Here is a 14571-nt window from a genome sequence, read left to right as displayed (position 1 = left end):
TATATGTAGCTCTTGGAGTTGCAAATAAGTATTAAAACACACTTCTCTAACTAGTATCATTTGAAAAATTTATGACACAGATAAAAGTTCAATTTGAGAGGAGCTTATGCAATATTCACCTACTTGAACTCGCTTATCAACAACTGATAGATTAAAACTACCTTGCATGAAAAAAATTATATTTGCATTGTTGACAATCTTAGATACTATATCATTGTTTTATAAAACTTTAATCTTTTGCGGATTTTACTAACAAAAATAACTAAATTCATATTCGAGAAATAGAAACAAAATCAAATTTTATATATTTCTCTTGTAAAAATAAAAGGTCGAATCAAATATAGAATTTTAAAAATGCGATTCAACCCATTATTAGTCCCCAACTTTTTTGAAAAAAATTGAAAAAAGGACAAAAAAGTAAGAAGATTCTAATATAGAAATAATTGATGCTAATTAAGAAAAAATCACCTCAATCTTACACTATTCATACGTGAGGTAATAATCTTCCACTTTTTTTCGTATATTTTTTTTTTTTTTTTCTTTTCATAAAGAACACATCTTTTTCTATGGTAGATTAGTAGTACTTAACTCTCATTAATTTAAAATGTTTTCTAAACTCAACTACTTAATAGTGCTCTGATTTCACTCTTCCATCATAAAAGGCGTGGAGCAAAATCCATATTGCAGAGGAGGTGGGTGTTTCAAAGTTAAAGCTCCATTTTTCTAGAGAAATTGTCAAAAAAAAAAGAAGCAAAAAAAGGGGCAAACTTTCACCTCTATCTCTCTCTTCCACTACTATTGTTCTTGTTTCTACACCTCTCCTTGGTTTTTGCTTCAAATCTCTTCAAGGATTGAAAAGGGTTCTTAAAGATCCCAAATTTAAGGGACCCACCTCAGATTTTCAGTGGGTTTTTTTTATTTTTGTGTTCTTGCTTAATTTGTAGTGGGTTTTTGGCTGCAAATTCGAAATGGGTATCGCCAATGATGATGCTGTTAAACAGTTTGAGTGTTTAATGGAAGGAGGTTTGTACTATCTTTATCTCTTTATAATTTTTTTTTGTTATTATTACCAATTAAATTTCCCCAAAATTTTTGTAGTAAAGTTATAAAGTTCTGATCTTTGATCTACCCTGATTGATTTCTTTAAATGGGGTTTTTTTGATGCAGTTGATGAGTCACTGAAGCAGACTTTTCAGGTCAGTTGAGCTAATTCTACTATATTTTCAGATTTTTTTTAGTAATTTTGGGTATTTTTAATTATTCTGATCTGATTTAGTGTAAATCTCTTGTAATTCTGTGATTTAATGCTATTTTTGAAATAATTATTGCTTGTTTGGTTGAATTGGTCTGATGAAATTGGTCAAAAAGTCACCAATTTTGACTTTTCCTCATCTTTACATAGATAATTGAGTGTTATAGTAGCTAGATGGGTGGAAAGCTTTAGTAACAATCTCATCATTGTAATTGGAATTTCTGGAACACCGACACTGTTTAATGGTTCTTTGGTCTGAAAGCTTTGATCTGGTAAACTATCATCAATATGTGGGTGGTTGAAGAATTATCTACATCAACTAGATCTGCCACCAAACTTCTGCATGATCTTCATAGTTTGCGGCACGAGTTGCGAATTCCTTACTTTGTTGATGGATATGGTGATTGGTGATGGTTGTATTCTGATTGCTGTTGAAAATTTGGAGGATTCTTGACCCGATAATGTCAAGTTGACTGAATTTTGATGCAGCTCCAGTTTATAATTGTTATTACATGGATTTAGAGTTGATGGTGATCACGGTTCTGTTTCTTGTGCTGGTTATGTGAAAGATTGTAGTGTTTATATTTTTCGGAGTTCTAAGACTAGGATTGCTTTTACTTAGCTGCCCTTTCTTTCTATCGTGTATTTCAGAATATGCATCAGGGGTACCCAACTGAAACTCTTACTCGGTTTCTTAGAGCTAGGGAATGGAATGTTGACAAGGCACACAAAATGGTAAATGATATTGATCTCAGTTGATACTCTGTTACATACGGTGTAAAGTTTCTTTGTGGATTACACTTTGAAGTTATTCTGACATGTTGAATTTCTGCAGTTGGTTGACGCTTTGAATTGGAGGGTACAAAATGAGATTGACAATATATTAACAGTAAGTGGAAGCTTATGATCTTCGCTCTAGCTACTGCACATGAGACATGTCATACAACTCATGGGTAATGATGAATATCATCACTCTTTGCATTTTTGATGGATAGCATTTACTTATGACAAAAGGCTGAAAATAGACATACACGGGGTAATAATCTATCTGAAGTTTGAAGATATCTTCTTTCAAGTTCAAGCATCACTATGCTTACATCATTCTCATTCACGGTGGTTAAAATCTGATTGTATACACTGTCTGTTCAATGTATCTCATTCAGCATTTTGATGTGTGTAAAACTAAGTTAAATACATGCACATCATGTTTAGAATGCGTTAAGAAAAGACCAATTTATTTTAGGAATTACCATATTTTCCTTCGGTGGATTATGCATCGAGGGGCCTACAATTATGGTCTATCATTCTAATCCAGCCCTTAATTTACCCAGAAACCAATTCTTCCTGCTGAGCTTTACAGAAAAGTGCGTGAATCGGCGCTTATAGGACTTTCGGGTTACTCAAAGGAGGTAAAACCAGCTTCTTCCGTTCACCTTTGCTAGCATTTACATCCAGCCTGCTTTGCAAAGAACTATATTTATTTTCTCTGCTGATAATAGTTTGTTGTGATTGTGTTAATCAGGGTATGCCTGTCATCGCTGTTGGTGTGGGGCATAGCACATATGACAAAGCATCTGTAAGTTATTCACTTGTGGGCCTTATCTCTAACTGGAAAGTGTGATGAGTGAAAAGCAGGATTGAGTTGCTTATATTGTATCTTTGCTGATTACATGCTCAGAGTACCGCTAGTCTTTCTTAAGAAATTCGGAGGAAAAATTAAATAGAAACGGACTCTCGCCAGTCATCTGGATAGTTGAATTGTTGAGCCCTTCTCTGAGATCAATATGTCCGGCGGGCATATTCTGTGAACCTTTATTAGATTAATCTAAGTTCACAGATGATTTCCATGATTTTGGACTTGGGTATTCCATGGTTTTGGATAAACCCTCATTTTTCTCGCCCTTGTTAGTCATTTATATATCAAGATATCCCGTGGGTAATTGCCTTCTCTGCAGCTTTGTAAGATTATTGTAAGTTCACTGATGATCAATACTATGATTAGGTATTCAGTATTCCATTTGCTTTAGTAAGTTCTCTGTTTCTTAGCCTGGCATGTCGCTTGGGTATGGTAGGGAAAATCTAGTCTCTTTGGCCATCAGTATGCTGTTGTCGATTGTTGCTCAAAGATATTTTATTTGGCGTAAATAGAAAAAAGTAGAGCTCTCTGCTCTCAATTCCTATGTTATCTTGTATATAATTACTACTATTATTACTTATTTGCATCATGTCTTTCTCTAGGTACACTACTATGTGCAGTCGCACATCCAATTGAATGAATACAGAGACCGTATCATATTGGTGAGTATGATGCTAGCATGGATGCAGTTGTGTAGAGCTTGTCCTTGTTTTTCTCTAACTAAAGGACTCTTGTGATTTGTGTTTTGCAGCCAATGGCATCAGAGAAGTATGGGCGACCAATTAGTACCTGTATTAAAGTACTTGACATGACTGGCTTGAAATTTTCGGCCCTTAACCAAGTAAAGGTACCTTTTCAAACCTTGATCTGTTCTTTTCCTCGTGAATATCCTTTGAGTGATGTAGATTCGTAGAAAGAGGAGATTGGAGCTGGAAGACTAAGTTAGTTGTAGGGGAGTCGAGACATTTTCTGAACATTCCTGCTTATATTGCCTCTTATCACAATCTAGATTTAATTACCTCCCCAGTTTGAATTAGCTTTTGGGAACTGGGACCAAAGTTGGTGACTGTTTGCCTTGTAGTAACATATATTATTGTGACAGAAACATTAAATGATTTCCCACTTGATTGGTTCCTTTGATATGATATCGAACAGCATATGTGATGTAAAAAAATATGTCTAGACTTCTGCTTCCTCCTTTTGGGTGGAAGCCATTTCAATGTACTTGGAATCTCATCTTTTCAACAAGCTCTACCACCTTTCCCAAGATTCATCTCAATTGCTGGGTACAGCTACATAGATCCTACACCATTACGCGGCGACAGGAACATATCCTAGGGAATCTTACCTTTCAATATGAAAAAATTATGCCCCTGCTCCTGCCCTTTCCTGTTTCATTCCTTCTTTTTCTTTATTGACTATTTTTTCTTTCTTTAAACTGATGCTTTATGGTCCTCTAATAATTTTATTCCTTGTAATGTTTGTGAAAATTTGCGGAACTGGTTTATTTTACCCTAAATTAGGTTATTAACACTCATACAATTCATCACTGCTGTTCATTTGCAGTTGCTAACTGTCATAACTACTATTGATGACTTGAACTATCCAGAGAAGACGGATACCTATTACATCGTCAATGCACCATACATATTTTCAGCATGTTGGAAGGTTTGCCTCCTTATATTTTTTCCACAGAGAGTATGCTGCCAAAGATGGCCCACTTCTAATGGTATAATGGCAGGTTGTTAGGCCTCTTTTGCAAGAGAGAACTCGGAAGAAAATTCAGGTTCTCCAAGGATGTGGCAAGGATGATTTGTTGAAGGTAAACATATTTAACTGACTATGAAATAAGTGTATCTTAGATCATGCTTCCTGATTCAGTATTCAGGTGCATGTTCTTGATTTTAATTTAGTTATTTTGACACAATTACTAAAACTACTGAGCCATTCACATCCTAAAGACCGCAACTTATTTCATAGGACACAACTATTCCTTTGATCAGATGAACTATGCTCTGGATTATTACATGCTATCGAGAAACATTACTATATCTTCACATGATCCCAAATTTGTCAAGCCCTGAAAAAATTGTTTTTGCATTTTATATTTCTGTTTGAGAATTTTTCAAGGGAAGGGAAGGGGTGGATTGATTGGTAAAAATACACACTGATGGGTACTTAGCAGATGGATATATGATCATTGTCAGAAAACCGTTGTTTTAATGGCTTTTGTTGAAAGGTGTAATAATTGACGGCAATGGTAATTAATTTATAGATAATTTAAGGAAGATAATCTCTATCCAATATTCATAGTAATGCTTGTCCATCCTCATACATCTGTTTCTTAGAAATTTCCCTTGCTATTCATCATCACTTCCAACCACTTCTAAGTAGTGGTGAAACTTTATGAATAGAAACACATGTTTGGGGATGAAGTTGCATTACCATGGGACTTTCCATACAAAAGTTACATAGAAATTCATTACGATCCCTGTCACTTATAATTGGGTTACCAAAATCCACGAGTGATTTGGGATTTTGTATTCTGTTTTCTTTTGATACTATAATTCATTTTGCTCAAGTTGGACTTAGACATGAGGGTGTAATATTTGATGGAACAGTGTTATTATCATAGACCAGGTGTGTTAATAATTCACAGTTCCGTTCTTACATTTGTACCCTTTAAGAGCCTCACTGTTATTTGAAATGCAACCTGGATGCAGATCATGGATTATGCATCTCTGCCACATTTTTGCAAGAGAGAAGGATCCGGGTCCTCTCGACATTCTAGAAATGGGATGATCGATAATTGTTTCTCTGTAGATCATCCCTTCCATCAAGAGCTATACAATTATGTGAAGCAGCAATCTAATCCAACACCACCCTTGAAACAAGGATCCTTTCACGTGGCGTTCCCCGAGCCTGACGCCAATGATGCCAGAATTGCTAAAACTATAGAATCGGAGTTTCATCGATTGGAAGATCAAAAGGATCAAAACGGGCTTGTAAGATCACTCTCGAAACAGCTAAGTGATCTAGACATCAAAATTAACTGATATAGAGAACATCCAGAAGGGGTTTCTTTATCCTTTTGGTCCTCAGTCTTTTAGACACTGTACCAACGTTGAAACCGTGAATTACTTCACTACGGCATTAGTCCTTGAAGAGAAGACTTTCATCTTCGATTATGTATTATGTATCAATGCTTAGCATTACCTCGATGCTGGCATGTCGGAAATGGTCGAGGCATGAAAAAGCCACCTTAGCGTGGATGTTGTATGAGTATCTCTACTTATATATGTTTAGGCAGGACTGAACAAAAGCAGGTCATATTCAGAATATCTTGTATAATTTCTTTTAACCACCTGATAAATGATTATATGTGTTCCCCTCGTTCTTGTTATCTATCAACATATATGATTACATATGTTCCCCTAGTTTTTATATCGTCTCCTCTCCCTTCGCACTTTGATATATCTACAAATAGATAGTCCTGTAGAAGACGCACAAGGTTAGTAGAATTCGTATAGACAATGATATCGAAAAAGGACATCACAAACTATTAGAATAGACGGTTTAATTATAAGGCTTTCTAGACAAGTAAGGACATTAAATTCAGAAATTGTACTAAACATTAATGAGTATTAGAGTAACTACCGAAACTGACTTGATTGAAAGTTCATATGCACCTGTAACTAACGTATAAGTCTTACTACTAATCTGAAACTTTAAACTACTTAAATAAGCGTTTGAAGAAAAGCATTTATATCATTAACAAACCACATTGTTATCACAATAAAATAGGATTTGTAAACACAAACAAAGTTGTAGCATAACATCACTCCAAGTCTGTTCTTACACCATGGAACCCGTAACCATTGCAGCAGTTACAGGAGGCTTGATCGTGCAGATCGCGTTTCTTGCCCTGAAAGGTCGGCCCCTTTTCAACTGTGTAAGGCACATTCTTGAGCGCGCAAGGCAGCTGCCTCAACGACATCCAAGAGAGAGAGTTTACCAGGGCGTGGAAGAGCACAGTTGCTGAATGTTCAGCTCGTCCATTTCAGCACATCGATGAAAATGTGAGCCAACTATGCCTGTGGCTGTATCTTCCACTTGAAACTGTAATTGCATTCTTAGACTTCAGAGTTTAACAAGCTCACCTTTTTGGTTTTCTGATGTTCTATTACTACAAAAAAAAAGTTATAAGTACTTCCTCATTTTCTAATAGCTGTTGGATCTATTCATGATATTCAGATATCACACCATGTTTGTTTTTCTCTTTACCAATATTTAGGAACCAACATCATTTTCGAACATGGTACAATAATAGATATGTTTCAATCCTCTAGGTGAGTGGTCCTGTGCGAGGGCAGTCCAGCCCAACCCAGAGGAAATTCATCGTACCACGAGTTCTCGAAAGGGGGTCCAAAAAAAATGTTTCAATGTATGTTTTCGCTGTTTTCGCACCAGCGTAATGATCATATTGGTATTAGGATTAATTAGAAAAAAGGTGCGGTCTTTGCCAAATTGGTATAGAAAATAGGGGCCCTTCGACAATATAGGATTATTGGACTGAAATCCATATTTCATTTATACATCAATAAGAAATCACATACTTACAAATAATCCATTGACATTACAAAACTCCATATCTGATTGAAAAAGATAAACAAATGTTGACTGCACATTTCACATTTCATTCTCCTCTTCATAATGTTTATCTACAACACATTTAGCTGCATAAAGGACCCATTAGGTCAATACTAATATCACAACATGTGATGAAGACATAAATTAAACTCTAGTAGTTTATGACACTGCTTGGGGGGCAAGTATGAAGACATAAATTAAACTCTAGTAGTATATTTTCTCACTTAGAATCTGGCATCTTCCATGATAATTCTCAACAAAACATTGTTTCATTTATCAATAAATCTCATATAAGACCGTCTTACCACAATCTAATGTCCATAACCACTTATGGTACTAGTAGTCCCTTTAAGACACCGAGTGATCCATTATCTTAAAGTGATCCTTGTAACTCGTAGAGTAATCATATTAACTTACAAAGTGATCCTTTTTAGGAACAACGTAAGGTGGACTTATACTAAGGGTCTGTTCTCTTTGGCATAAAACAGTTGAACTGAATTAAATTGAATTGAACTGAATAGTGATATGTGAGAGTAAAAATATTGTCTAGAACTGAAGTGAATTAAATTGAACAGAAGTGACTGAATATAAACTGGGAAGAACATACCCTAATTTAATGTCAATTGACGAAAGTTAAGTTGTGTTATTTTCTTTTTCACTTTTCCCTTTGCTCCCCCCTCTTTCAAGCCCACAACATTAGTGATGGGTTGATGGGCCATCCAAACTCGGACATTAAAACAACCCATAACAATGAATATTTAGCCCATGGACCATCAATTGTGATTTTATTTAGAGAAAAAATCGAAGAGGGTAAAATCGTCAACTCAAGACCTAACGCTATTAGCCATTAGGTCGCCGTCATAGTAAGCTCCTTCACTCCCCTGCTTTACCTTTTTTTCTTCCCCAAATTAATTTACAAAAAAAATAAAAATTAAGAAAAATTATTCCAAAAATTCTGCGAAGATAAGATGAAGATGATGATGGAAGAGGAGAGAGAAATTGATGCAACGAAGAAGGAAGTTATCGCCATGAATGGAAAGAAAAAAGAGGAGTTTGAACAAGTTGTTGAGGAAGATGAAGTTGATGGTGAGGAAGAAGATGGTGAAAACGATGACGATGATGATGATAATGATGATGAAGATGATGATGATGAAGATGGTGATGATGATGGTGATGAGGATGGAGCACAAGAAGGTATACAATCTTCTGATGGTCCTGCTGTTCAATCTGTTGATGATGAAGATGATGATGCGGACGATGACGATGATGACGACGACGATGACGATGATGACGACGATGATGAAGGTGATGATGAGGTAACAAATTTCTTACTAATTTATTATATTGTTTTACTTATTCTATATTACTCTTGATTTTGTTGTTTAATGTTTCAGATCTCTGCGTTTTTTTTTAGATCTAGCGAAAATTATGCTTGGAAAATTTTAAGATCTGTGAATTTTCTCACTAATTTGTTGTTCTTCGTGTATTTTCTCATTATATTGTTCTTCTTCGTGCAATTTCTGTTATATTTTCATGTTTTATGTTGTTTGAGTTTTTTTTGGTTTACTTGCACTTTTTTGTTCTTTTTGGAATTTGATCTGTGGAATTTTAGACTAGATCTATACATATTTTATACATGGATTAGTAGATCTATACATATATAACTGTTTAGAGGGTGTTTTGGTCATTTTCGAGGTCATAGTTGTCAAATTGCGACTATTGCTGCTATTGGGGAAATTCTCTGAACTTTAGGTTTTTTTTTTAATTTTTTTTTTGTTTTTAAAAATCTGTCTTTGTTTATCTGAACTCTGAAGAGTGATGCTAACTTTTTGTTGATTAATTTTTTTTTGGTTAAATATGAAATTTAGCGTCGTTTGTATGTACGTTAGTGTATATTTTATCATTCATTTGTAGATCTGAAGATTAGGGGTAATTTTGACTTTTCTTAGAACGGTAGCTCTAAAGTTTTTTAGTTTTTGATTTGATTTTTGGGGTGGAGAAAATGTTTCTTGTGATATGAAGTTTTTATTTCCTGAATCTCTTTTAATTGAGCAGAATTGTTATGGTTGGATTTTGGATCTGTTGATTTTAAATCTTTGTTACTCATACATGGATTGTGTGTCTACTCGGATACGGGTGTCTAAGTGTTCGACTCGGCAAAGAATCAAGTTTTTAGTTTAAAATGAAGTATCCAAGTAAAGTGTTGTGTCGGACACGACACGACATCCTGTTTTTGAGGTAAATGAAGGTGTCGGAGTAAACACTGTCTGAAATGACTGGGTTTTCCGACTCCCGAAATGGAAAAAAACCTCGACTTTTTGCCATTTTATCACATTTTTAGCACGGAAATGGTTAGGGTTTTGAGCGGGGTGGGAATGTGTCAAGCCGAGCTCCTAGAGTTTCTGTGCTTGATAGGGGTTGATTCTCTAGGGAATTTGGCTTGATATGTTTTGTTAGAATTTAGTAAAATTTATTAATTTTTGATATGCTTTTGTTGCCTTTTGCTATTCAATTATTGATACAATAATACTGTTCCATTATTCTTGGGTTTTTATGTGCTGGATTTACCATTGCCAAGTATTTTTATGTCTGGGTTAGTTCATAGTAATATTGTGAATTGTGATTGAACGAGCAGAAATTAATTAGGATGTCCTTTGAAGAATACACAATTTGAGTTGATTGAACTAATGTTAGTTTGTCGTTGAACCAACTTAGGAGCAACTAGGATTTAGACGTTTTGTTTTTGTTGAAAATGAATGATGCCAAATGTTGTGGCTCATCTTTGGTGTTTGATGGACTGTTGAATCTTATGTTATAGGAGCCTGATACCGGGTACCTTGTCCGCCCTGTTGCTCCCGCTGAAGACGAGTTGGAGGCCTCTGATTTTGAGCCCGAGGAGAATGGTGAGGAAGAAGATAGTGATGAAGATGAAGAGGATGACGATGAAGATGATGATGATGAGGAGGATGGTGGAAAGGTAGAGGCCCCACCTAAACGCAAAAGGTCAGGCAAAGACGAGGATGATTCTGGTGATGATGATGGAGATGATGATGTGAGACCATCAAAGCGGTAGGGGTGGTTTATCTAACCTCCGCTGCTCCTCCCTCTGGAAGAATGCCGATGGAGAGCTTGACCCATCGGCATGTAAGTCAATCCCTTTCTCTTTATCCTCTCTGTCATCCTTGTATTATGATCATCATGGTGCCAGTCTTGTGTTTAGTATCATAATGTTGCAAACTTCAAAAAATAGAAAAAAGGTGCACGCTCACACTCGTATGGCTCCTTGAAATGTTATGAACTCTGTTAAGTTTCTGTAGTGTAGGTGTTTCTTTTTACTCCATTTATAGAGTTAGAAGTGTAAGTTAGGCTTTTTTATGATACCGTTTTAAGTCCTTGATCCATTTTCTAGCTTTCATATGTAGTTTTTGGGTTGTGAATTGCGATATTCCATAGTTTTGCACCGTCATTGGTGGTTGCTAAAATTATCTGCAATGCCGCCCCTCTTTCTGGTGTGCTGTGGTGGTGGGTGTCACCGGATGTGGTTATTTTTTTGACCGTACCCTCCCTTATTATATTAGTCGGGGTCTCGGCGAGAATGGCCCAATGCATTACACCATAGATCAAAAGTTGATGAACTCATACCTTATTATCTTGTGTATCCCATGACTTCCATTAATGGGCCGGTGACAAAACAATTTTTGGGCCGATTAAAGTTCCAATCTAATTGACTGCTAATTGTATTGGGCTTGGGTCAAGACACCCTTAATTTGCCAACATTCATCAATTTTGGGATTACCAATTGAGCCTTATGATTCAAAAGAATAATCAATTTTACTTGAAGAGTATCATTAAAAGATAAAAATATTGTGATGTAAGAAATAACTAGAAATTGCCCTTCGACAAGTGTCACAACTAGTAATAGCCTAATAGGACACAAGTGCAAAAAAAAAAAAATACTTCTTTTGTTTATTCAGATATAATACTTACATTTTTGATGCGTGGATTAAAATAATCGAACATTTCTATTCTGTTGAACTTATTTCGTCTTATCTTATAAAAATTTACAAAATTTTATCTGATCTTATCTTTTCTTCTTTTTTTTTTTTCTAAAATGATTGAAAATAAGTTAACAAAACATTTTATTTTATTTTATTTGATCTTATATAAGTTAAAATAAGTTGAACGGAACGAATAGGTGTTATATAGCTTATTTAAGATAAATGCCATTTGGACAATGGAATCTAAAGAACACGTGACTGTAGTTATCTTTTATATTATGCATGTTCTCCTCTCCCTCCCTCCCTTGTGCTGCGTAATAAACATTCCCTATATTAGTTATGTAAATTTCAAAAGTTGTAAACAAAGTGTAATTAACTACGATTCCTGTACTTTTTGTGCATGTGTTAATTTTGGCAAGATTTTATGTATGTTATGTTATGTTATTTATTTATACTGTATTAATAATATTTATTTCTCTTTAATTTTTATATTTTTGACAGAGACGATCCAACTGGCAAAAGGTGATTGCTGAGTATGTTGGGCCAAGTTTTCTTACGCGACAACGTTGGCGTCAATTCACTAGAAAGTCGGATTTCTTCGTACCAAGTATCTAAAATACAACTGGACCTCATTTATCATCCATCAGATATTTATATTTCTAGACGACAATTTATGACGACTAATGTGCCGGATCCTAGATGAACAAGTGAACAACGATTGTTGATATCAATATATCATCATCATGCCAGAATACTTGAGAATCATGTGCTCCCACCTTCCAACTTGCCGGTCGGGCGTTCAACTTTAATTAGCCTTAATTTAGGGAGTTTGTTTAAATATTTGCTTTTGGATATAAATCTCTAGTTTCCAATCTCTAGTTTCGTTATAGGTTGGGATTTCCCTTCTTACCCTCAACTCATGAGGACTGACTCTGTTTTGACTAGTTAATTATCAAATAAAAAAAAAACATGCTAGAATATTTAGTTCTTTTAGAATGAAGGGAAAAGAGGCACTTAGATTATTCTTGAAAATAGATATTTTCATACATAGTGAGAGAAATGGAAAATAAGCTAAATTTGCTTTGGCAAAAAATATTTGTCAAGGAAAAACGCAATAGTAAACAATTTTTTCTTTTTTCTTAGTCCCTTGTTAAAAAAAAAGTTGGAGAGCAGAAAACAAAAATTGAATTGGAGAAAAGAATAATTGGAGATAATAAAAGATAAAGTATAAAATTAATAAGGTTTCCAAATGGTTTCTACATTTTTACAAATCAATCAAAGGAAAATTAATAAGACATTTTTAGGGGAATACATTCTCCTCCCAACGACTGTCATAACATAATACCTCAGTCTGGCTATGTTTGTTAGGAGTGAAACATATCATATACTTCCTCCGTTTTTTTTTTTATGTTACACTTTCCTTAAATAACATGTTACAAATTAGATGTTACACTTTTTTTCCCTAAATAAATTGGTAAGTTATGTCTTGTAAAATGACTAACTTATCCTTACTTTTAACAATTAATCAAAATTAAACCTAGTTAATTTAACTAAATTTAACCTAAATTAACAATTAACAATTAAGCACCCTCCCTCTTCCACCCACCCTAACAGTCCAACCCCCTCCCCACCACTGCAGCAACCCCTCTCCCCACCACTACACCCCACGCAACCCCACTACACACGCCGGAAACCCCAATAAACTCGCCGAAAACCCACCCCACCCACCGGAAAACCCACCTGATCCACCGAAAACCCACCCCACCCACCGAAAACCCCATCCACCCACCAAAAAACCAACCCACCCACCAAAAAACCCACCCCCACCTAAACCTCACCCACGGCCGAAAACCTCAACCACGCGCCGAGAACCCCACCCAGCTCGAAAACACAACCCCTACCGCCGAAAATCCCAACCACCCCTCGAGAACCCCATCCCACCCGCTGAAAACCCCACCCTTCGAGAACCCGTCGCGCGACTGCAAGGGTGGAGAAGAAGAGGGGGGTTGCGTGTTCAGCAGGGGAAGGGGGGGGGGGAGGAGAGGGTGTCGGTGGTCCATTTGATGGTGTCGGTGGTCGAATCGGTGGCGTCGGGGTTGCGGCGGTGGCGCACTGTTGTAGCCCACTGGTGGTGGTGGCTCAATGGTGTTCCCCACTCCCTTTAATACCCATCATTACTTTCTCCTAATCCCTCCTTCAATTTTTGCCTAGGGAACCCAAATTTTCAAAAGTGTAACATCTAATAAAAAATGGAGTAAGTATGTATACTCAATTATTCAATCATCTGCTCAGATTAATTGTCAGCAGACATATTGTGAAGACTAGCTCCACTAAACATTAGAAATTTCTTCAAGAAAAAATACTACTTCTTCCGTTTTTTTTTTTACTTGAAACACTTTCTTAAAAGAGAAATAATTAATTACTTGCAACACTTTCTACTTTTGCTTTTCCTTTCTCTCTATCTTTCTCCAATCACATGAGGCGCTCTCTTTTTTCCTCTCTACCTCTCTTCTACCCAAATTTTGCATTGGAGTTGATGGAAAAAAAAAGTGCTGCAAGTAAAAAAAACCGGAGACAGTACACAAAAAAGTGTAGTAACCATGCAAAATTGAGCTAGTTTTCAATGGGAAGGCCACGTTGTGAACAAAAATATGTGGACAATATGATAGGCAATTCTACTTATTTCAAGGGAATACACATTCGAAATGTAAGTAATAATCAACAACATTGTGACGCATGAATATCATTATATTATACATGCTTTCGGATTTTTTTGGGGGCGAGCTCCGGACGGCATGGCTTGGAACAAATATATGGATGCTTTTACGTTCATTTCCGGGCAATTTTGGGTTGCATAAAAAGTGAATAAATAGGGTGTTTAGAGGCTTTCTGGGGCAACGCAAATGGTGCAAAGCACCTGAACTACGTTACAACTTACAAGTCATGTCACACCGCTAGGAACGTTTCGGGAGAAGAATATGACCGAGCCCGAAGAAGTCAGAAAATTCTCCAAAAACGCTAAAATTGAAGGTTAT

General features: G+C 35.9%; 2 protein-coding genes across 3 annotated transcripts; both read left to right on the top strand.

The window, feature by feature from the left end:
• Nucleotides 1–616: 616 nt before the first annotated feature.
• Nucleotides 617–6315, top strand: LOC104891990 (phosphatidylinositol/phosphatidylcholine transfer protein SFH1). Its single transcript, XM_010677786.4, has 11 exons — nt 617–1023; nt 1168–1196; nt 1904–1987; nt 2088–2141; nt 2584–2661; nt 2775–2828; nt 3491–3550; nt 3640–3735; nt 4455–4556; nt 4630–4710; nt 5612–6315. The coding sequence occupies exons 1-11, from the start codon at nt 969–971 to the stop codon at nt 5942–5944; spliced, it is 1026 nt and encodes a 341-aa protein (XP_010676088.1). The 5' UTR covers nt 617–968; the 3' UTR covers nt 5945–6315.
• Nucleotides 6316–8349: 2034 nt separating this feature from the next.
• On the top strand, nt 8350–12514 carry LOC104891991 (uncharacterized). Of its 2 annotated transcripts, XR_789875.4 has the most exons (3): nt 8350–8854; nt 10357–10682; nt 12038–12514. XR_789875.4 is itself a non-coding variant. In XM_010677787.4 (2 exons), exons 1-2 carry the CDS (start codon nt 8507–8509, stop codon nt 10609–10611), a joined length of 603 nt encoding a protein of 200 aa, XP_010676089.1. In that variant the 5' UTR covers nt 8350–8506; the 3' UTR covers nt 10612–10939. The 2 variants fall into 2 exon arrangements, 1 of the variants encoding a protein (XP_010676089.1); XM_010677787.4 differs by lacking the exon at nt 12038–12514 and having other exon boundaries at nt 10357–10939.
• The last annotated feature ends 2057 nt before the right edge of the window (nt 12515–14571 follow it).

This window comes from Beta vulgaris, chromosome 4 (assembly GCF_026745355.1).
Source record: "Beta vulgaris subsp. vulgaris cultivar EL10 chromosome 4, EL10.2, whole genome shotgun sequence".
NCBI lineage: Eukaryota > Viridiplantae > Streptophyta > Magnoliopsida > Caryophyllales > Amaranthaceae > Beta > Beta vulgaris.
The sequence above is the reverse complement of the archived record's forward strand: the minus strand, read 5'-3'. Positions and strand labels throughout refer to the sequence as shown.

Excerpts from the sequence above, each read along its gene's own strand:
- LOC104891990 (XM_010677786.4), top strand. The coding sequence starts at position 969 with ATGGGTATCGCCAATGATGATGCTGTTAAACAGTTTGAGTGTTTAATG. Across the intron at positions 1,024-1,167 it reads TGAGTGTTTAATGGAAGGAG|TTGATGAGTCACTGAAGCAG; the intron begins GTTTGTACTATC and ends TTTTTGATGCAG. Across the intron at positions 2,662-2,774 it reads TTTCGGGTTACTCAAAGGAG|GGTATGCCTGTCATCGCTGT; the intron begins GTAAAACCAGCT and ends TGTGTTAATCAG.
- LOC104891991 (XM_010677787.4), top strand. The coding sequence starts at position 8,507 with ATGAAGATGATGATGGAAGAGGAGAGAGAAATTGATGCAACGAAGAAG. Across the intron at positions 8,855-10,356 it reads ATGATGAAGGTGATGATGAG|GAGCCTGATACCGGGTACCT; the intron begins GTAACAAATTTC and ends CTTATGTTATAG.